Source organism: Temnothorax americanus, unplaced genomic scaffold (assembly GCF_048541705.1).
Source record: "Temnothorax americanus isolate GAGA-0224 unplaced genomic scaffold, ASM4854170v1 Scaffold75, whole genome shotgun sequence".
Classification (NCBI taxonomy): domain Eukaryota; kingdom Metazoa; phylum Arthropoda; class Insecta; order Hymenoptera; family Formicidae; genus Temnothorax; species Temnothorax americanus.
The window spans coordinates 378,945-403,164 of NW_027509798.1; the positions used below are offsets into that span (position 1 = coordinate 378,945).

At 39.7% G+C, this 24,220-nt stretch overlaps 2 protein-coding genes across 3 annotated transcripts in view; one reads left to right on the top strand and one right to left on the bottom strand.

Moving 5' to 3' along the window:
• The window catches only part of LOC143906753 (cytochrome P450 6k1-like), a 40,035-nt gene that overhangs the window by 1,694 nt on the left and 14,121 nt on the right, over positions 1-24,220 (top strand). The window contains exons 3-7 of one of the 2 annotated variants that reach the window (XM_077423012.1): positions 6,554-6,858; positions 7,360-7,576; positions 15,457-16,022; positions 16,684-16,839; positions 18,590-18,853. In XM_077423012.1, coding sequence (XP_077279138.1) covers positions 7,518-7,576; positions 15,457-16,022; positions 16,684-16,839; positions 18,590-18,853 — 1,045 coding nt within the window. In that variant the 5' untranslated portion in view covers positions 6,554-6,858; positions 7,360-7,517. The remainder of the gene's footprint in view (positions 1-6,553; positions 6,859-7,359; positions 7,577-15,456; positions 16,023-16,683; positions 16,840-18,589; positions 18,854-24,220) is intronic. The other variant, XM_077423013.1, reaches the window with a different exon arrangement.
• On the bottom strand, positions 20,446-23,271 carry LOC143906756 (cytochrome P450 6k1-like). The gene is made up of 3 exons (XM_077423014.1): positions 22,301-23,271; positions 21,766-21,946; positions 20,446-20,727 (listed from the first exon to the last, which is right to left on the bottom strand). The coding sequence occupies exons 1-3, from the start codon at positions 22,586-22,588 to the stop codon at positions 20,558-20,560; spliced, it is 639 nt and encodes a 212-aa protein (XP_077279140.1). The 5' UTR covers positions 22,589-23,271; the 3' UTR covers positions 20,446-20,557.

Consider the following 24,220-nt stretch of genomic DNA (forward strand, 5'->3'; position numbering starts at 1 on the left):
AACATGAATGTTGAAGAAAGACAGAAGTGAGATTTATCTGAGTTTTGATGTAAATGGAAAGCATCTATAGTTCGCATAAAGTTTTATTTGCGCTCGTAAGAGCTCAGAAATCGTGTTTTGAGAGCTTCTTGCAAAAATAGTTCGCAAGCAAAGCTCGCCGAGAGCTTCTCAATCCGCTTTCGCGGGATTCTTATTTGTACTAATCACTATATATATTTTATATAATTATTAGAAACATTTTAATTATTATATTATATCTTGAAATAAAAAATATATATTTTACGCATACAAAAATACATTAATAATAATAATTTGCAATAATAATTATTAGGTGTACAAATAAGTCTCTGCCGTTTTACAATAGATGGCCCTACCAGGAGGTTATGGTTGAAATTGTCAGATGTAAAGTGTTATTATATCGTAAGGTTGGACATCTGACAACACCATAAACTTGACATAGTATCAGACTGTATCGGCATCACATAATTCTGTTCGTGCGAAAATGTCGAATTTTGAGCCGAATAAGCGTTATTTGCGGGAACTTTTGATTTATTTCTTTAATTTGAAAAAATCTGCAGCTGAGGCGCATCGATTGCTTGTAGAAGCATATGATGAGGCTGCTTTAAGTGAGAGAAGTTGTCGTGAATGGTTTCAAAAATTTAAGAACGGTGATTTTGACGTCGAGGACAAAGAACGTAGCGGAAGACCGAAAGTGTACGAAGACACGGAATTGGAAGCATTATTGGAGGAAGATTCGTGCCAAACGCAAAAAGAACTTGCACTTACATTAGGAGTGACTCAACAAGCAATTTCACATCGTTTAAAATCGTTGGGAATGATTCAGAAGAAAGGAATTTGGGTTCCATATGAACTGAAGCCGAGAAACGTTGAACGCCGATTTTGCACATGTGAAATGCTGCTTGCCAGGCATAAACGAAAGGGTTTTTTGCATCGTATAGTCACTGGTGATAAAAAATGGATCCACTACAATAACTCAAAGAGAAGGAAATCATGGGGACCACCTGGCCATGCTTCAACATCGACAACCAAGCCGGATATTCATGGAAAAAAACTCATGTTGTGTATTTGGTGGGATCAGCTTGGTATCGTGTATTATGAGTTGCTCAAACCAAACGAAACCATTACTGGGGGCTGTCTACCAAACACAATTGATGAGATTGAGCCGAGCACTCAAGGAAAAACGCGCCCACTACTACTCCAGACACGATAAAATTATTCTCCTGCATGATAATGATCGTCCACATGTTGCGGCACCTGTCAAAACTTACTTGAAAACACTCAATTGGGAAGTTTTACCCCACCCGCCGTATTCACCAGACATTGCTCCCTCTGATTACCATTTGTTTCGATCGATGGCGCACGGCCTGTCTGAGCAGCACTTTACATCATATGAAGATGCCAAAAATTGGATCAATTTGTGGATAGCCTCAAAAGATGAAGCGTTCTTCCGACGCGGTATCCATATCCTGCCAGAAAGATGGGAAAAAGTAGTGGCTAGCGATGGACAATACTTTGATTGAAACATAAGGTACCGTTCTTTCACAATAAATGCCCAATTTTTGATAAAAAAAACGGCGGAAACTTATTTGTAATAGATTAAAAAACATGAATAACTTGTTTTAATTAAGAACTTTCTAAATCTATCTTGTGTTATAATCTCGCTAATCGATCGTGTTGACGTTGTCTTGATTAACAGGCGACATAAAAAAATTAATTAAGCACATTATGTCGTCGTTTTTCTTTTGAGACGTTACAGGAGGGGATCCCACACGGATGGCATGCTTTTTTTCTATCTATCACCGGCATGGTAAAACCATACCATAACTTTATTTTTATCTTACTTTGGTTTGTGTTGGGGTGTTCGGGGTGTTCTTTTAAAATCGTCTCTGTATAAAATTATAATATATATCTCTCTCTCTCATTAATTAATTATATTGTTGCGCTCGCCGGGTCTCTCACTCTTTCACAAGCACTCGCGGCGCGCACTCCGTCACTCTCACAGAAATAAAGAAAGACTCTTCGTTATTTCCGAAAGGAACTTCTTTAATAAATGGCTCGATAATACAGGGAACTCGGGATGACACGTCCGAACGTGACGGTATCCCAGCTAAATCTGAACATCAGGTATAAACAACATCTGGTAGAAAATCAATATTTAATTGAACATCGGGCAATCAACATTTCTAAACAGGCGTTACTAAGGGCGATTCGCATCTTGACGAAAGTCGGCCCGTTGCACGCTTCAGCTCGGAGTCAGGGAAGTATACCGGGCAGCGCGCACGCAACACTGCCCCCCTTCTTCAGATTGTCGTCCCGACAATCAGAGAGGCAGCTTGCTAAAATTCCTTGGAGACTGCTCCTTGGACGGTTTCCTGCCCTACCCTGGGCTGCTGCCTCAGGTTACCGGGCTCCGTCCATTCCTCGTCTCCGGGTTTTCTCAAGGCCTCTTCTTATAAAGCTGGCCAGGCTCCACGCGAAGATCCTGCTCAACCCCGGGCTTCGCCGCCGGTGTTCCTCTTCCCTCTTGAGTCTTGCGTGCTTGGGTCTTCTTTCTTCGGGATCAGAGGGGGATAGCTTCCGTGGACCCATCGCTCTAAGAGCACTCTGTCCCCTGTCTCGGCATTCGCCCTCAGTCTCACGGGAAAACCACGGTCAAAAACCGTGAGAGAGACAGTCAGAAAAATTTCTCAGGAGCAACTTCTTCAGTTCCCCTGTCGCCATGCCTTCAAATCGATGTTGGAATCTGTAACACAACATTTTTAAACGCAGAAAAATTGAACAAAGAACATACAATAAACGATTAGAGTACGGGCTCAGACTCAGACTGATTGATAAATCTGAGCGTCTTCGAACGCTCGATCACTATTCGAAGCGACGTTACTCCCTCGACTTGAAGGGTACGCTTCACGAAACCGTCGGACAACGCGGCGACGAATTGTGAGCTCGCGATTTTATCGCGAACTTCATGCGAACATTCGGGGTACGCTTTTTGCGACAATCTCTCCAGATCTGCACCCAGCGTTGCGAAATCTTCGCCCGGACGCTGTCTTCGATTAGTAAATTGGAGATAATAGTTTTGTGTAAGTTCGCTTTCCCCGAAACGCAGCTCCAATTTTGCCTTTAACTCCGCGTAAGAGAGGGATTCAATCCCGTCGGCAAAAGAATCAAGCAATGAACGCGCTTTCCCACGTAAACACGATGCCAATACGATGGCCTTTTCCGTCTCATTCCACTTATTTGCGACGGCGATGAGCGAGAATTGCGAAAGAAACTAGCGTAACGGCGCGGTCCCGTCGTAAGTATCGGGCTTCAATTTAATGCCGCGAAAGATTTGGTCCCCGGACGCGTCTATACTCGCGCCCGTCACTCGCGTCGCGCTACTCGCGTTTTCGCCCGAAGCAAAATTATTGGAGGGACTTAGCTGTGAGATCCTCTCCTGGATTCGGCGTAGCTCGTCGTCACGCTGCTTCACCATCGCCGCGAATTCGGCTTCTCTCTGCGTGCGCTCCGCGCGCATCTCGCGGATCTCCTGCATCACCGCCTGAAGCGTGATCACCTCCGCCGTCATCTCTGGGATCAGTGGAGGAGTCGCTGCCCGGAGTCGTTTCCTTGTGGGAGCGGTCGAGGTCATATTCCGTTTAGCGCGGCTCGTCTTTCCTCAATCCCGGACGAGCCCCCAAAATGTTGCGCTCGCCGGGTCTCTCACTCTTTCACAAGCACTCGCGGCGCGCACTCCGTCACTCTCACAGAAATAAAGAAAGACTCGTCGTTATTTCCGAAAGAAACTTCTTTAATAAATGGCTCGATAATACAGGGAGCTCGGGATGACACGTCCGAACGTGACGGTATCCCAGCTAAATCTGAACATCAGGTATAAACAACATCTGGTAGAAAATCAATATTTAATTGAACATCGGGCAATCAACATTTCTAAACAGGCGTTACTAAGGGCGATTCGCATCTTGACGAAAGTCGGCCCGTTGCACGCTTCAGCTCGGAGTCAGGGAAGTATACCGGGCAGCGCGCACGCAACAATATTATATAAAGAGAATATGTACATAAGTACGGATAAATTATATATCAATGAGAGTTTTAGTCATTTTTATCTCTTGAAAGGCAAATGTTTTTTTCCGCCCTGTCCATGAATAATCACGCGCCAACGCATTTAAAAATATAGTACTCAAAATGTTGTTCACGTGTTTGGTTGCAGTTTTGCCACCAATTCGAACCATTATGACTTTTCACACATTTTACATACGATTGAGCTGGGGTATCCTACCGCGATTTTCAGGAGCCTACGACTTTAATCCGCGATCCCCGTAGCCAACAAGACTATCCTGGAACCCCTCGCTCTCGACGCCGATCACTAACGCGAAATATACGCCTTGTCGGCGAGTTAACACTACGGTTTCGGCAGTCGAGCGAGGACGCGACCTATGGAAAACGGTGTCATGGCTTTACACACGCGAAGAGTGTACGGCAACTTCACCGAAAAGTCTGCTCCCTCGAGCGCTGTGGGATACCGTAGTCACAGGCCTCGACTTCGTCACCACGATGCGGCTCGATAGCCGGGCGCGATCGAAAGCGTTTAATCAAACGTCGACGTGTCACGCCGGAGGACGACCAGGAAGTGCTCGAGTAAATTCGCTCGATAGCGGAATCGATGGCGAACCCCACTCCGGGGGTGCGCGGCCTCTCGGCGCGGTAACGCGGGCCAATCAGGGACGGACTCGCGAATTCGTGACAGATCCTCGCGTTCTCTGGCCCCTCGCTTTTGCGGCGATCCCTTGGCACCCTTAAATGGCGGTCCGAATACGCCGATCCCTCCCCAACGCTTCAATATATGTGACTCAGGGGTGCTGGCACTTTCTGGGAGCTTGTTTTGTCGAATTTGGTAAGTTTCCCGGGAGCTCAGAAAAATGAACTCCTTGAGAGCTTGTTTTGTCGAATTTGGTAAGTTCCCCGGGAGCTCAACAAAATGAACTCCTTGGGAGCTTGTTTTGTCGAATTTGGTAAGCTCCACCAAAAGCTGAGCAAAATGCACTCCCTGGGAGCTTGTTTTGTGGAATTTGGTAAGTTTCCCGGGAGCTCAGCCAAATGAACTTCTTGGAAGCTTAATTGTTTTGTCGAATTTGGTAAGTTCCCCGGGAGCTCAGCAAAATGAACTCCTTGGAAGCTTGTTTTGTCGAATTTGGTAAGTTCCTCGGCAGCTCAGCAAAATGCACTCCCTGGGAGCTTGTTTTGTCGAATTTGGTAAGCTCCACCGAAAGCTGAGCAAAATGCACTCCTTGGGAGCTTGTTTTGTCAAATTTGGTAAGTTCCCCGGGAGCTCAACAAAATGAACTCCTTTGGAGCTTGTTTTGTCGAATTTGGTAAGCTCCACCAAAAGCTGAGCAAAATGCACTCCCTGGGAGCTTGTTTTGTGGAATTTGGTAAGTTTCCCGGGAGCTCAGCCAAATGAACTTCTTGGAAGCTTAATTGTTTTGTCGAATTTGGTAAGTTCCCCGGGAGCTCAGCAAAATGAACTCCTTGGAAGCTTGTTTTGTCGAATTTGGTAAGTTCCTCGGCAGCTCAGCAAAATGCACTCCCTGGGAGCTTGTTTTGTCGAATTTGGTGAGCTCCACCGAAAGCTGAGCAAAATGCACTCCTTGGGAGCTTGTTTTGTCGAATTTGGTAAGTTCCCCGGGAGCTCAACAAAATGAACTCCTTTGGAGCTTGTTTTGTCGAATTTGGTAAGCTCCACCAAAAGCTGAGCAAAATGCACTCCCTGGGAGCTTGTTTTGTGGAATTTGGTAAGTTTCCCGGGAGCTCAGCCAAATGAACTTCTTGGAAGCTTAATTGTTTTGTCGAATTTGGTAAGTTCCCCGGGAGCTCAGCAAAATCAACTCCTTGGAAGCTTGTTTTGTCGAATTTGGTAAGTTCCTCGGCAGCTCAGCAAAATGCACTCCCTGGGAGCTTGTTTTGTCGAATTTGGTAAGCTCCACCGAAAGCTGAGCAAAATGCACTCCTTGGGAGCTTGTTTTGTCGAATTTGGTAAGTTCCCCGGGAGCTCAGCAAAATGTACTCCCTGGGAGCTCAATCAGAGCTTTGTGCTGTGTGGGTATACATGACTATCTTCGACCATAAAATTATTATATTATCGATTGCTTTTTACCATATCTTGACCAATTGATGTTATTTTCTACTACTTTACCTTCAAATTCTCTCGACTATATGATGGACTGGCTCTCTGATTTCTCTATTGTCAATTTCGTTAATCATCGTGTTTGGCGCACCGCCGTGTATCATAGTGTAAATAGTAGTTGATTATAGGATTGATTTCGTGTTGTCGTTTCACATTGTTAATTGTACGGTTCTTGTATTGATTAGTTATACCGGGTTAAATTATCGCGCCTATTAGCGAAACGTCGGTGGATCGCGATTAGTACACTTGTCGATATTCGCGCGACTCACCCGACTCGTGCTGCCCGCCCACGGGTGGCATCCCCAATTATGAGAAGAATTCGGTACTCGCTCGCGCCGTACTTCGCAGGTGCGCGAGCCGGAGAACGGAAGAGAGGACTCGTCAGTCGAACGTCGTGAAGCTCACACGTTACCGTTTTGCATGTGCAAACTTGGAGTGCTCGGTCGCCCATCGCAGACCACGAAGGCCTAATCGCTTGATATCCTGCCTATCTGTGACTGCTTGCTATCCTGCCTATCTGTGCCTGCTTGCTATACCTGCCTGTCCGTGCCCGCTTGCTATACCGGACTGTTGCATGCTTTCGCCTTGCACGCCAGAGATCTCGTCAACGGGAGGACGACGTCGACACCCAGGAGGCGCCGGGCAACGACACGGTGAGTCGCCTCGCATTTTTTTGATATTCGCTTGCTTGCTTCGCTTTATTCACTTTATTCACTTTCTAATTCTTTTATAATAGCAATAGAAAAAGAGATATTCCAAACACCAAAATTATTGTGTGTATACAAAAAATAAAAGATGTAAAAGTTCAAAGTTCTTGTATAATATAGAAAATATAACACTCTCAGATAACACTCACATAACACTCTCAGAACTATATAACCCAGGAAAAGAGTATTTGAAGGATAAAAATGTGCGTTTGAAAAAAGAACCTTGAAGACAAATATAAATCCCCAAAGAATCGCACGACTCGTACCGAAACTGACGATAAAGTAACTATCTGTTAATAAGAGATTTATTCGTCATTTCACTTTTTCTTTATCTGTAATTGTACGAAATATATGTCATTTCGATGATTATCGAGATTATTGAACAGGATAGGAAGCGATAAGGAAAAGACTGCGATTGCTGTGTAACTTCATGAATTTCTTTTCCAGCTACTCTGCTTTCTCACAATTGTTTTCGTCCCTCTTCAACGCATTGCATGATCCAAATAGGACTATGAAGTAGGCGAGCAATCGCTTATCGTTTATAAAGCCGGTGGAGAAGTCCGCTTGAGTCAGTTACTTAAACGTGAAAGAAAAGACAATACATCATGCTGATCACTCTCATATTCATCGTTACAGTGATAGTGCTATTCTGGATATATGCTAGGTGAGTAAAAAAGTGATTAGATAATATTTAATAGTTATTTAAAATTAGATTTCTCATTTAGATTAAATTATAATTATTTATAATAAAATTTAAAAGTTAGATTAAATAATAATTATTACTTAGATTTTATCGTGCAGATATCTACTTTTAATATTACTAATAACTTTTTGAGCTTCAAACTGAAGCTGATTAAAATTGTGTTCAAAATTAAAATAAGAACTGCTTTATTTTATATGCATAATATTGGCCTATCATTCAGTTATAATCAAGAGACACGGTAGTGTCTCGCGCCAAGTACACGCGGAGCGAGACCGACCGTGACTCTTTTACGCGACGCGACGGGTTGCGAGTACCCGAGATGTTGAGATCTCGATAACGAGTGAACGGATCAAGTTCTAAGTAGGCTTGATCGATAGCTTGGGGTCCAATTAGGGGGGGGTTTCTCTCATAATATTCCGCTACGTGCCTTACGAGCGGAGATATTGCGACGCAAAGTCCAAATGTGAAAATTTATTTTTAAGATACTCCTCCTAACGCTCTCATTCAATATTATTATGATTATCAGAGAAACGTCCCTTTCACTTTTTCGACGCTGGCGGCGCAGGTATCGCCAGTTTCGATATCGCGCGCGTATTTCAAAATTAGGTCGATAAACTTATCGGTCAGGAAGAAGATTTCTATTTAAGTAAAAATTAGGTATATATATAATAAATATTGAGTCAACGGAAAAGTAGATTCTCAATGCTTGGCAGAAAGAGCCGCTAGGGAATTTTTAAGTCGATTCTTATGAATCAAGCTTGAATTTGATGTCTATGTATCCCAGGTTGCCGATGACAAGGTCCAGATAATGCGCTTCATAGTTTTCGGTGTCCAGGTGTAATCGTACGTTGAATGCGATGTCTAGGTGTCCCAGGTTGCCGATGACAAGGTCCACAAAGTGCGCTCCGTAGTTTTCGGTGTCTACGTGTATTAATACCTTGAATTCAATGTTCACGTGTCCCAGGTTGCCGATGACAAGATCCAGATAGTGCGCTTCATAGTTTTCGGTGTCCAGGTGTAATCGTACGTTGAATTCGATGTCTAGGTGTCCCAGGTTGCCGATGACGAGGTCCACATAGTGCGCTCCGTAGTTTTCGGTGTCTACGTGTATTAATACCTTGAATTCGATGTCCACGTGTCCCAGGTTGCCGATGACGAGGTCCACACAGTGCGCTTCGTAGTTTTCGGTGTTCAGGTGTAATAATACGTTGAATTCGATGTCCACGTGTCCCAGGTCGCCGATGACGAGGTCCACACAGTGCGCTTCGTAGTTTTCGGTGTCCAGGTGTAATCGTACGTTGAATTCGATGTCTAGGTGTCCCAGGTTGCCGATGACGAGGTCCACATAGTGCGCTCCGTAGTTTTCGGTGTCTACGTGTATTAATACCTTGAATTTGATGTCCACGTGTCCCAGGTTGCCGATGACGAGGTCCACATAGTGCGCTCCGTAGTTTTTGGTGTCTACGTGTATTATTATCTTGAATTCGATGTCCACGTGTCCCAGGTTGCCGATGACGGGATCCAGATAATGCGCTTCATAGTTTTCGGTGTCCAGGTGTAATCGTACGTTGAATGCGATGTCTAGGTGTCCTAGGTTGCCGATGACAAGGTCCACATAGTGCGCTCCGTAGTTTTCGGTGTCTACGTGTATTAATACCTTGAATTCGATGTCCACGTGTCCCAGGTTGCCGATGACGAGGTCCACACAGTGCGCTCCGTAGTTTTTGGTGTCTACGTGTATTAATATCTTGAATTCGATGTCCACGTGTCTCAGGTTGCCGATGACGGGATCCAGATAATGCGCTTCATAGATTTTGGTGTCCAGGTGTAATAATACGTTGAATTCGATGTCTACGTGTCCCAGGTTGCCGATGACGAGATCCACACAGTGCGCTTCGTAGTTTTCGGTGTCCAGGTGTAATAATACGTTGAATGCGATGTCTACGTGACCCAGGTTGCCGATGACGAGGTCCACACAGTGCGCTCCGTAGTTTTCGGTGTCTACGTGTATTAATACCTTGAATTCAATGTTCACGTGTCCCAGGTTGCCGATGACAAGATCCAGATAGTGCGCTTCATAGTTTTCGGTGTCCAGGTGTAATCGTACGTTGAATTCGATGTCTAGGTGTCCCAGGTTGCCGATGACGAGGTCCACATAGTGCGCTCCGTAGTTTTCGGTGTCTACGTGTATTAATACCTTGAATTCGATGTCCACGTGTCCCAGGTTGCCGATGACGAGGTCCACACAGTGCGCTTCGTAGTTTTCGGTGTTCAGGTGTAATAATACGTTGAATTCGATGTCCACGTGTCCCAGGTTGCCGATGACGAGGTCCACACAGTGCGCTTCGTAGTTTTCGGTGTCCAGGTGTAATCGTACGTTGAATTCGATGTCTAGGTGTCCCAGGTTGCCGATGACGAGGTCCACATAGTGCGCTCCGTAGTTTTCGGTGTCTACGTGTATTAATACCTTGAATTCGATGTCCACGTGTCCCAGGTTGCCGATGACGAGGTCCACACAGTGCGCTTCGTAGTTTTCGGTGTCCAGGTGTAATAATACGTTGAATTCGATGTCCACGTGTCCCAGGTCGCCGATGACGAGGTCCACACAGTGCGCTTCGTAGTTTTCGGTGTCCAGGTGTAATCGTACGATGAATTCGATGTCTAGGTGTCCCAGGTTGCCGATGACGAGGTCCACATAGTGCGCTCCGTAGTTTTCGGTGTCTACGTGTATTAATACCTTGAATTTGATGTCCACGTGTCCCAGGTTGCCGATGACGAGGTCCACATAGTGCGCTCCGTAGTTTTTGGTGTCTACGTGTATTATTATCTTGAATTCGATGTCCACGTGTCCCAGGTTGCCGATGACGGGATCCAGATAATGCGCTTCATAGTTTTCGGTGTCCAGGTGTAATCGTACGTTGAATGCGATGTCTAGGTGTCCCAGGTTGCCGATGACAAGGTCCACATAGTGCGCTCCGTAGTTTTCGGTGTCTACGTGTATTAATACATTGAATTCGATGTCCACGTGTCCCAGGTTGCCGATGACGAGGTCCACACAGTGCGCTCCGTAGTTTTTGGTGTCTACGTGTATTAATATCTTGAATTCGATGTCCACGTGTCTCAGGTTGCCGATGACGGGATCCAGATAATGCGCTTCATAGATTTTGGTGTCCAGGTGTAATAATACGTTGAATTCGATGTCTACGTGTCCCAGGTTGCCGATGACGAGATCCACACAGTGCGCTTCGTAGTTTTCGGTGTCCAGGTGTAATAATACGTTGAATGCGATGTCTACGTGACCCAGGTTGCCGATGACGAGGTCCACACAGTGCGCTCCGTAGTTTTTGGTGTCTACGTGTATTAATATCTTGAATTCGATGTCCACGTGTCTCAGGTTGCCGATGACGGGATCCAGATAATGCGCTTCATAGATTTCGGTGTCCAGGTGTAATAATACGTTGAATTCGATGTCTACGTGTCCCAGGTTGCCGATGACGAGGTCCACATAGTGTGCTCCGTAGTTTTTGGTGTCTACGTGTATTAATATCTTGAATTCGATGTCCACGAGTCCCAGGTTGCCGATGACGGGATCCAGATAATGCGCTTCATAGTTTTCGGTGTCCAGGTGTAATCGTACATTGAATTCGATGTCTAGGTATCCCAGGTTGCCGATGACAAGGTCCACATAGTGCGCTCCGTAGTTTTTGGTGTCTACGTGTATTAATACCTTGAATTCAATGTTCACGTGTCCCAGGTTGCCGATGACGAGGTCCACATAGTGTGCTCCGTAGTTTTTGGTGTCTACGTGTATTAATATCTTGAATTCGATGTCCACGAGTCCCAGGTTGCCGATGACGGGATCCAGATAATGCGCTTCATAGATTTCGGTGTCCAGGTGTAATAATACGTTGAATTCGATGTCTACGTGTCCCAGGTTGCCGATGACGAGGTCCACATAGTGTGCTCCGTAGTTTTTGGTGTCTACGTGTATTAATATCTTGAATTCGATGTCCACGAGTCCCAGGTTGCCGATGACGAGGTCCACACAGTGCGCTCCGTAGTTTTTGGTGTCTACGTGTATTAATATCTTGAATTCGATGTCCACGTGTCTCAGGTTGCCGATGACGGGATCCAGATAATGCGCTTCATAGATTTCGGTGTCCAGGTGTAATAATACGTTGAATTCGATGTCTACGTGTCCCAGGTTGCCGATGACGAGGTCCACACAGTGCGCTTCGTAGTTTTCGGTGTCCAGGTGTAATAATACGTTGAATTCGATGTCTACGTGTCCCAGGTTGCCGATGACGAGGTCCACACAGTGCGCTTCGTAGTTTTCGGTGTCTACGTGTATTAATATCTTGAGTTCGATGTCCACGTGTCTCAGGTTGCCGATGACGGGATCCAGATAATGCGTTTCATAGATTTCGGTGTCCAGGTGTAATAATACGTTGAATTCGATGTCTACGTGTCCCAGGTTGCCGATGACGAGGTCCACACAGTGCGCTTCGTAGTTTTCGGTGTCCAGGTGTAATAATACGTTGAATGCGATGTCTACGTGACCCAGGTTGCCGATGACGAGGTCCACACAGTGCGCTCCGTAGTTTTTGGTGTCTACGTGTATTAATATCTTGAATTCGATGTCCACGTGTCTCGTTGCCGATGACGGGATCCAGATAATGCGCTTCATAGATTTCGGTGTCCAGGTGTAATAATACGTTGAATTCGATGTCTACGTGTCCCAGGTTGCCGATGACGAGGTCCACATAGTGTGCTCCGTAGTTTTTGGTGTATACGTGTATTAATATCTTGAATTCGATGTCCACGAGTCCCAGGTTGCCGATGACGGGATCCAGATAATGCGCTTCATAGTTTTCGGTGTCCAGGTGTAATCGTACGTTGAATTCGATGTCTAGGTATCCCAGGTTGCCGATGACAAGGTCCACATAGTGCGCTCCGTAGTTTTCGGTGTCCACGTGTCCCAGGTTGCCGATGACGAGGTCCAGATATTGCGCTCCGTAGTTTTCGGTGTCTAGGTGTAATAATACCTCGAATTTGATGTTCACGTGTCCCAGGTTGCCGATGACGAGATCCAGATAGTGCGCTTCATAGTTTTCGGTGTCCAGGTGTAATTGTACGATGAATTTGATGTCTAGGTGTCCCAGGTTGCCGATGACAAGATCCACATAGTGCGCTCCGTAGTTTTCGGTGTCTACGTGTATTAATATTTTGAATTCAATGTTTAGGTGTCCCAGGTTGCCGATGACAAGGTCCACATATTGCGCTCCGTAGTTTTCGGTGTCTACGTGTATTAATACCTTGAAATTGATGTTTAGGTGTCCCAGGTTGCTGATGACGAAGTCCACATAATGCGCTTCATAGTTTTTGGTGTCTAGGTGTATTAATAACTTTAAATCTGAATGGGTGCGTTCAGCCGATACTCCGCTAGCCTAGCAATCGTGAGCAGTTGCTCGTTTTTGCTCGTTTCTTCTCTTTTTAATCCAGTAAGTCAAAAAAGAGGAAACGAGCGAAAACGAGCGACTGCTCACGATTGCTAGGCTAGCAAAGTATCGGCTGAACGCACCCAATGTAGGACACGTAGATATCAAATTCGAGGTATTAATACATGTAGACACCGAAAACTACGAAGCGCACTATGTGGACCTCGTCATCGGCAACTTGGAACACGTGGCCATCAAATTCAAGGTATTAATACACCTGGACACCGAAAACTATAGAGCGCGCTATGTGGACCTCGTCATCGGCAACCTGGGACACCTAAACCTAAACATTGAATTCAAGCTTGATTCATAAAAATCGACTTAAAATTTCCCTAGCGGCAGAATTAAAATTATGTCATGACATAATAAAAATCGCTGAATTAAAATTATGTCTAGACATAATAAAAATTGGACAAAAATTATGTTTAGACATAATAAAAATTGGATGAATTAAAATTATGTCTGACGTAAAAATAATTATCAAAAATATCGATACCTGAAGATATCGGTACATATACAGTTGCGAACAACATTCAGTAAGACACGCAAATAAAAATAAATAAAGAATTTTACAGTTAACGACTTATTAACATTAATCATGCTTTATTGCGATTATGTTTTATGTTGAAATTGAAAAATATATACAAGGTGTACAACTAAAAGGGTTACAGATTATTATTTTTAAAAAACTGAGCAAAATATTAAATTGTTGTTTTCTTTAGAAATAATAGTCCGTAACACTTTTAGCTTCATACCTTGTATTATATACGGTTTATGAAATTATAAGATATATTGTTTATAAGATTAAGTTGCGTAACATTACAAAAAGGCGTGATATCCGTACAAAATTACTTTTTTAAAAAAAAGGTAAAATGAGCGCCAAGTACACACATAATAGTGTATATGTATTATGTTGTTACCCTGTTATGTTGTTACCTCGAAAAAAACAAAGTGGTAGTATTATACCTCCAAATAGCTTTATCCTGTACATACTGTTTATACAATGCGTAATATACTACAAAAAGGCGTGATATCCGCACAAAATTACCTTTTTTAAAAAAAGGTAAAAAAGGCGCCAAGTACACGTATAGTAGTGTATATGTTGTTACCTAAAAAAAAAAGAAAGTGGTAGTATTATACCTCGAAAAAACCTAAGTAACAAGTGGTAGATCTTTATATCTCGAAAAATCTCGAAAAAATCTAAGCAGTAGTATCTTTATTTCCGAAAAATTATAACCCAAGTGATACACGTCACAAAATTATGTTACCTTATCAAAAAGAAGAGTCGCGCTTCAAGTGATCTATTACAATTACAAAAAAGATATGATATCTCTTTAAGTTAGAGCGCCAATTACAGAGAGAACATGTATATTGCCTCAAAAAATAATTGTTGCACTACATTGAAAAATCTTTACATTGTGTCAATTAGAAAAGAATGTATAATAACAATTTTATAAGATTAAAAAATTTTATTTAAATTTAACAAGGGAATACAAGATATTTAAATACAAAATTATTTACATGTGTATTTTTTAATGGCCACAAAGAATTACAGAAGTAACAGTACAAAATAAAAATATTTTATTAAAATACATAAATTTTTCTTGTAAAAAAACTTGGCGCTGCTAGACCTCGAAATTTTAAATAAATAAATAAACTTATTCTATACTTAATTATAAGCCGCATTATCCGCCGTCCGCGTAGTCACGCACACCCATATCACTCACTCCCACATCCACGCTGATAATCATTTAATATTACTCCCATTGTATTCTTCTCTGAATTATTTTTATTTATTGTTGTTTTTATTTATTTAAAAGGTCTAGCAGCGCCCAAGTTTTTTTACAAGAAAAATTTATGTATTTTAATAAAATATTTTTATTTTGTACTGTTACTTCTGTAAATCTTTGTGGCCGTTAAAAAATACACATGTAAATAACTTTGTATTTAAATATCTTGTATTCCCTTGTTAAATTTAAATATAATGTTTTAATCTTATAAAATTGTTATTATACATTCTTTTCTAATTGACACAATGTAAAGATTTTTCAATGTAGTGCAACAATTATTTTTTGAGGCAATATACATGTTCTCTCTGTAATTGGCGCTCTAACTTAAAAAGATATCATATCTTTTTTGTAATTGTAATAGATCACTTGAAGCGCGACTCTTCTTTTTGATAAGGTAACATAATTTTGTGACGTGTATCACTTGGGTTATAATTTTTTGGAAATAAAGATACTACTGCTTAGATTTTTTCGAGATTTTTCGAGATATAAAGATGTACCACTTGTTACTTAGGTTTTTTCGAGGTATAATACTACCACTTTCTTTTTTTTTTAGGTATGTGAACTACTGGAAGAGACGCGGCGTCGAGTTCCTTACTCCCAACCTGATCTTCGGCAACTTCAAGGATGCCGTGCTCTTCCGTTCTGCACCGGGATGGCACATCGGTGACCTGCACAAGATGGCCCGTCCGGACGCGCCCTTTGTCGGTTTCTACATCTTCCACAAGCCGTGCCTGCTGCTACGCGATCCAGATGTCATTAAGCACTTCATGATTCGCGACTTTGACAATTTCTCCGATCGCCACTTCGCCGGCTCCAATCAAAAGGACAGTATCGGCATGAAAAATCTGTTTGGTCTGAAGAACCCGGCCTGGAAATATCTGCGAACCAAGATCACTCCTACCCTGACGAGGGGCAAGTTAAAGCAGATGTTGCCGTTGATGCTGGAGACCGCAGAGCCCATGATGAAATATATAAAAGATCAATCTGCGAATCACGACAGCGTGATGATGTTGGACGCCCAAGATCTCAACTATAAGTACACGACCGACCTGATCGCTTCAATCGCGCTCGGCACCAAGATAGATTCCTTCTACTATCCGACTGAGTTTTCGGTCGCAGGTACTTGTTTTCGACTTAACGTATTAGGGTGCTGTCACATGGCAGTCAGAAATTCGGAAAATGGAATCTCGGAAAAGTAACAATTTTTGTGACTGGGCTCCTTATGGACTGATATTTCCGGAATAAGTAAAAATTAAAAAAATTATTTTTATTGTTTTAGAAGAAAAAAGATACTTACCGTAGTAGTAGAGTCTATTAAAAAATAAAGCTTTAACGTATTTTTTATTGTACTCTAAAATTATATAAATATTTCTTTAATTTAAAAATATGTTAAGGTTAGAATGCCATTCAGTTTTTCGTAAAAGTCGTTCCATGGGGAGCCCGGCCCTTGAAAAATTGCACCGATCGAGTTGACTCTGATTGGTTGACCCCCTTTCCGTTACTTTTCCGAAATTCCGTTTTCCGAATTTCTGACTGCCATGTGACAGCACCTTTACGCATTTAAAAATTAGCAGAAGTGAACCAATCAAGTAAATAGTAAAGCTAATAAAATCATAGAAAAAAAAACAATTTACTATAAATTGCAACTTTTTGAATTATAAATTGCTTGGTTTGTTTTTGTCTTTTGAAATCTACGAGGCAAAATCATTGATCTACATTTAAACAGATCGAAGATTTTAAATGTTGATGATTCATATGTAACTCGGAAATAATTCTGCAGTTCAGCAGTTCTTTTATGGATTCAAGAGGATGGTTGCCCTCGTAACAGTGTTCTTCATGCCCGAACTGGTGGAAGTGATCGGTACAAGGATGCTTTTCAACTCTGCTTTCGTAAAAAAAATCTTCTGGACGGCGATGGAGAACCGCGAGAGGACCGGTGAGAAACGAGGCGATTTCATCGATTCGCTGATTTAAATAAAAAACGGCCAGCAGAATCCCGTTTACAGTTAGTGTGACTTTTTGCATTTTGACACTGTGAATATATTACTCTTGCAATTTTAATTGACCAAGAAAATTCGTGATTTTGTTTCGACTACAACTTAATTATTTGTTGGGAATATGTACGCTCCTAACCTTAGTTATTTTGGCAACACTGTAGAACTAGCACAGAGACGCGCGCACTTCTTGTCGAGTAGTCGTCGTCAGTCGCCATTCGCCGTTGCCGCGTAAACGATAGTTATACCGTAACGACCGTTCTGAATTTTATTTTATTGTATAACGCATTCTACGACATTATTGACATAAAATTAGAAATTAGGTACCAATGTTCCTTCCATTCTCGTTCCATTCCATTATCGTATTTATTATTATCATATTCAGTCATAACGATAAAGTGATTTTGGGACGGATAACTTTAACCAAAAACAAAAGGTGCATATATTTGATCGAATGCTAATTGGCCAAAAAATTACATAACTTTATACGACGTTTCGATCCAGGCTTCGGGTCCTTCTCAAGTTATCTAACAATAAACAATTATAAAAATCGCAGCGTCAATACATTGGGTTAATAAATGTACGGAATTTAAATTGTGAGTAACAATTAAAAATACTTGATGAGGAAAATGTGCCATTATCAAACGAATTCTCAGTCAACTGTTGGTGAGATTTTGATAGAAAAATCACAGAGTGCTAAACAAATTAATTCGTCAAAAAGGTAAGTAAGTTTGTCAAAAATAAAAAACAAACACGAACAAAGAAAAACTTAATTACGCAGAGAAAGTTTTCTAAAGGCACCGGTTCGTATCTTGCATAAGCATGTAATTGCTGTGCCGTTCTGACGATACAACGTTAACTCAGCGAGCATGATATGAACCGGTGCCTTACATAACTTTATTTTTTTGCCAATTAGTAGTCGATCAAATATATGCACCTTTTGTTAATTATCATTGGCGGAGAACAAACACGTACTTCTTTATATTTAACTAAAAAGTTTATTAAGGAACATTCCAGCATCCTTTTTACAAGAACCGATAAAGGTTATATAGTGTCACAGTTGTTTTGGACAAGGTTGAATACTTAAGGGAAATGGAGTCATCGCTCTCTGATACTTCCATCTACGAAGTAATTTGACAAAGACCCAGTAAAAAAAAAACTCTCAAATGAGTTACGCTCTCTAATAACAAGATGGAAGAATAAGGGATATATAGATCACTCCATGTATAGAAGACTCAATTGCACGGACGGTATTCTACCGAGAGCTTATGGATTACCTAAAATACATAAGCCGGGCAATCCTCTTAGAATAATTCTATCATCCATAAGTAGCCCGTTGTATATGCTTGCTTGTTGTTTACATGATATTTTGTCTAAAGGTGTTTCGGAATCTCTCAGCCATATTAAAAATTAGCTACCATTTAGTGAACAAATTAAATGGTATGCCCCTGCGACTCCAATTATACGCTAATATCATTGGATGTCGTTTCACTTTTCACTAATGTTCCGACAGACTTGGTAGTGGAAAGTATCACAAAAAGATGGAGTGAGATTTCGAAGCACACAGACATTCCATTTAACGAATTTATAATTGCAATCCAACTAATTCTTAATTCGACATATTTTACTTTCAACAACAAATTTTACAAACAAATGTTGGCAATCCGATGGGCTCTCCTCTGTCACCAATAGCGGCGGATATGGTTGTGCGACCTCGAGCAGATTGCAATCCCAATTATGTTCCACATTTCTATTGTCGGTATGTAGATGATATTGCAATGGATGCTCCTTGTAATGAAATCAATAATACATTTGAGATTTTTAACTTCTTACATGAACGACTGCAATTTACTTGTGAGATCGGACAGGAGGGCAGACTTAATTTTTTGGATGTCACTATTGTCATAAAGGATAACAGGATCATTTTCGACCATTTCCACAAACCTACATTCTCTGGTAGATATTTAAATTTTAATTCAAACCATCAACTTTGTCACAAAAGAGGCGTAATATATGGGCTTACGGATAAGATCATCTTTCTGTCACACCCACAGTTTTATAAGAAAAATTTAGAAGATGTTATTAACACCCTATTAAACAATGGGGATATCCGCTTGGGTTCATTTTTTCTACTATCAGAAATAGGATCAAATTCTTTGCTTATAACATACAATCACATAACAATGTCACTGTAGAAAATAAGACTCCTAATTTTACAATACCATATATCAAATCCATCTCAGGTTATTTTACAACGTTAACTAAAAATATCAATTTTCGCCCGGCATTTATGATTCCGTTTAAATTGAACAATTTTATCACAACGGGCAAAGACAAATTAGAAAAATCGGCACACTGTGGAATCGTTTGCAAGATAAGTTGTATTGATTGTGATGCCACATATGTTGGACAATCAAAAAGACAATTAAAAACCAGAATCAAAGAGCATATAAATCTGACATTATGAAGAAAAGCGGATATAGGAATACCATCAGTCTTTGCAACATCCCCAATGCTTGGCCCGAATCAGGGCAAACTATGATTAACCGATGTTTGGTGTCTTATATTGGCCCGCGTATGATCGGATATATGCCATTAAAATTACGTTTCGTTTTTGGCGTTCACGGTTCACATCCGCGTGCTTTTCAGTTTCTCGCAAATATGTCGCAAACTTATTATTAGAATAAAAAAGCATCGGAAATTTAAAAAAATTAATAGCAGCAAACAATGTGACAATAATGAAAATTGTAATTAACAAAAGTAATAGTGAAAGTAGATGATATCGTAAATAATGTCCGTGAGGTTATGTCTGACATTGGAGTAAGAACTACTCCAGTAAGAAACAACGTGGAACAGGATAATTCTGAGCAAGATTTTAGTAGTATTCACAATATTAATAATTTTTTTCAAACGAAATAGATATATTATCTAACGATGATGTAGTGTAACGATGTATTTTGTGTCTCAAGTCCATAACAGTGTACAAACTTTGTTTTACAAGACACTTGAGACACACAAGACAATATTGTGCGTTACGTAAATACAAACCCTTATGAAAAAGTATACACTCAACTTTGATGGTTAACACCCAAATTTGAGTGTTAACACTAAACTTACGCTCAAATTTGAGAGTTAACGCTCAAATTTGAGCGTAAGTTTAGTGTTTGTCATCAAAGTTAAGTGCCACACTTAAATTTAAGTGTAGATTGAGTGTTAACCATTAAGGTTTAGGTAAGTTGTGGATTTAATCCTCAATGATGAGTGTATATTGAGAGTTTATTCTCAATAATAAGTGTAGGTTGGGGATTAAGCCTCAATGTTTAGTGTAGGGTGGAGGTTGATCCTCATCGTTGGATGTTGGTTTGGTGTTAACAGGGTGTTAACCTTTAATGTTCTATGTCGATTTAATCAGTGTCGCCATGTTCCCTTTATCGTTGGGTGTCGTTTAAATGTTATTGTGTTAATCTTTGTTTTAAATCTTTCATGAAATATTTCATACTAGTCTAATAAAAATATTTTTTATAATATTTGCGTAACATTTAAAAAATATTTTTGTAAAATATTTTTCTAGAATATTTTAAAATGTTTTAGAGATATTTACGAAATATTGTTAAAATATTTTATTAAAATATTTCAAAAATGATTCACAAGAAGTATATATCATGCTGTGTGGGATATCTTCTTGAAGTGCAGATTAATTCCATTTCCCGCAGCCGTGAAGGTCGAACGTGGGTCTAGAAAGCTCGTGTGCTCTTTGGTCTGCCAAATCTCGTAATCTCTCAGCAACAAAGCTAGAACGACTTTTGCGAGCAATTGACCCAGTTTCATTCCTGCAAACAATTTATATGAGACTAGCTTGATACCCGATGTGCTTCGCTGCAGTATATGTAACTACTTTAAATAAAAAAACCAAGTCGATATCTCATCGGGCCTAAGAGATGATATTGAGGAATCAGTGAAAACACATTTTACCCCTTTTCGCCCCTAAGAGATCGAATTTATAAAAATTTCTTCGTAGTGAGTGCTTACGTCACGGAAGGAATATACCCCCCGAATTTCATGTTTCGGTTTAGGGGTTTGGGCTGGGCGTTGATGTCAGTCAATCAGGAGATTTATATATATATAAATATATAAATTACAGTGATCAATCATTAAGAAATAATAAGTTCCACAGTAGTGTCTTATCAAATTGGAAGTTAATCGAATCTTCTCTTTAAAAAATCTTCTTTAAAAAATCCCAGATAGAAAAAATCTCTTTCTTTTTTAGAAGGATAATTTAAGATGATTGCATAGTAATGGTCGATTACGCAATTATATAATCGAGAATATGTATATGTGTGTATACCCTACTTTTTTATTACTTTTCTCGTGATAATCCTCTCATTTGTTAGATAACGATGTATTGGATAGCTTATTAATTATATAATTGAGTTTTTACGTATACAAAGTTATTTATCGTAAGATCTCTGATCAGGAAGAAAAATTTTATTTCTATATCTTTTTTTCTATTTTGATAAGAATCTAGTAAGTTGTTTTTCTTGATATTTATTTTGTTATTACTTTTTTCTTATCTTTTCAGGTCTTTTCTTTTTAATATGCTTTTGTTTTTAAATAAAAAAGTTATTTATCTTAAGTTAACTTTATGAATAACAGAAATGGCAAGTCATAATCTCTCATCAGAAAGTAGAATTTAATTTCGATATCTAACGTTGATAAGATCTTGATGGCATATTTTTTTGATATCTATTTTGCTGTCACTTTTTTCTTTTTTTACGTCCTTTTTTTAATTTTTTAATTCTTAGGAGCAATATATATTTCTAGAACATTATCTATCTATTTATATTACTATTGCTTTTACTATCGCTTACCTACGCAATTCCTACGACCAATCCCGAACGTCATGTAGGCATCGGGAATGGCGTTGCCTTCGGCGAATCTGTCGGGGTTGTATACTTCCGGTTCATCCCAGAATCTAGGATCTACACCAAGCCCATATAAGGAGATATATATTGGCGTGCCTTTCTCGATGATGATATCTGTATTAGGAATCTGGAGTTTTATATATATTTTTAAATATATAAAATAAAAACTATGTAAAATACATTTTGCAGACAGCGTAAATTTTGTTAAAAACAAAGCTGCTTTAATAAATAATAGATAATTTACCATTAAATATATTAATATTCAATCATTCCAAACGAGTGCAAGTTATCATATATTATTCAAAAGTTATCTTCTTTTATTCTTTATTAAACAAATCTTATAGAAAACTTTGTGATTTTTAATTTCTTTTGTACTTCTGTTCAAGTTCGAGAATTTTGAAATATTTTAGATCGAGTTAAATATACCGTAATGAGGTCAGAGATCTTTCTAAAAGTATTACAATTGGATTTCAAGATTGACCTTGTAATTCTGACAAGTGTATCTGTCGAGGGTAGACACGGGTGGATGCAGCCTCAGACTTTTGAGTATAGTTTGGTTGAGATATTTCATTTCCTGGAACGCCTCGTATATCCAGCCGTGTTTCTCGATCGCACTATTAATGTCCTTCCTGGCTAGCTCCTGATACTCTGGATGATTCGACAGTTCCATGAGGGTGAAGGATGTGCATGTAGAGCTCGTTTCAAAGCCGGATAAAAAAGTACCGGTCTGATACAGCAAATTGTCTCCCTCGAACTCTGTGGTAAGCATTCAATATTTATCGCTGTCTTTATCTCCTTTATCTCTTTGATTTTAATAGCAAACATTTAAACGTCGGAAACAATCACAAGTGTTTTTAGAGGAGAATTGATAGATATTGTAAGAAAATGTTGAAAATTAATAATATGATAATAAACAACAATTCGTTGATAGTGTTCGCTTACCTTTCTTGAAAAATACATTCAAACTTTTGGTGTTAACCGTTAAAAAAACACCAAAGAAAAACCCTTAAAGTTATAGGTGTGATTTCGGACCGCCAATTGCAGGTAACCTGCTTCAATTGGCGGTCCGAAATCACACCCAACTTTAAGGGTTTTTCTTTGGATGCTGGTTAACCTTCAAGTAGTGGTTATAACCTTCAATTAATGGATAATCTTTAAAAATGACGGTATAAACCTTATAAATATGAACCCTCAAATGAAAGTAACACCTAAAGAGAATAAACCCCATATTTAAATGTTCTCAATTTGCTTCCGCCAATAATACATGCCGCAAAAGAGAACATCACCACACTATGCAAAGTATTTATATATGGAGGGGTAAAAACCATAGTAGTGTAAGTTAAATTTTTAAAAATATTTTTTCGTGTGCATGTATGCAATCTGTACAATATATTAAATTGAGCGTTAACTCTCAAATTTGAGCGTAAGTTTAGTGTTTGTCATCAAAGTTAAGTGCCACACTTAAATTTAGGTGTAGATTGAGTGTTAACCATTAAGGTTTAGGTAAGTTGTGGATTTAATCCTCAATGATGAGTGTATATTGAAAGTTTATTCTCAATGATAAGTGTAGGTTGGGGATTAAGCCTCAATGTTTAGTGTAGGGTGGAGGTTGATCCTCATCGTTGGATGTTGGTTTGGTGTTAACAGGGTGTTAACCTTTAATGTTCTATGTCGATTTAATCAGTGTCGCCATGTTCCCTTCATCGTTGGGTGTCGTTTAAATGTTATTGTGTTAATCTTCGTTAAGTGTCAAATTAATGGCTTGGTTTATTGAAAAAATGTTTCAGATAAAAGTTGAAAGTTGAAAGGTTTGAGTCCAATAGGGCCTAAGTCAAATTTTTAAAATAAAAATCCCTATTTTTTATTGTACAATTAATTTGAACAACTTTTTTTGTTTGAAAAATTCTTTTATTTGGTTAATACTTTTTGAGATATTTTTTCAAGGAAAACTTTGTAACTTTTTCAATATTTAGCTTATATGATATCTTGATGATTGTTGTTACCTAGAGAAAAAAGTGGTACAGAGGACATTTTAACTTAATTTTATTTCAAAAATGTGCTGTTACTATAGTATAGTCCAATTTTTGGTAAATGTTTAGTATAACGCTTTCCCCTCCGATTTTCTTAAAACTTTGTAAAATTGTTTATTTCCGTGTGTAAAAAACATTCTGAGAAGGAAAATCGTCGCTGAGGTCTCGTTTTTTTTTTTAATTTAATTTTAAAGTTTTCATGTCGGTAAGATAAGAAAATTATCATTTTCTTATCTTATATATATAAAAATACATATATATACGGAGGGGTAAAAACTATAGTGGTGTAAGTCAAATTTTTATAAATATTTTATCGTGTGCATGGATGCAATCTGTACAATATATAAATTGCATCTTTGCACACGATAAAG

Coding starts and splice junctions, on each gene's coding strand:
- LOC143906756 (XM_077423014.1), bottom strand. CDS start 22,588: ATGCTTACCACAGAGTTCGAGGGAGACAATTTGCTGTATCAGACCGGT. Junction 21,947..22,300: donor ACACTTGTCAGAATTACAAG/GTCAATCTTGAA, acceptor ATAAAACTCCAG/ATTCCTAATACAGATATCAT. Junction 20,728..21,765: donor TGGTCGTAGGAATTGCGTAG/GTAAGCGATAGT, acceptor AATTGTTTGCAG/GAATGAAACTGGGTCAATTG.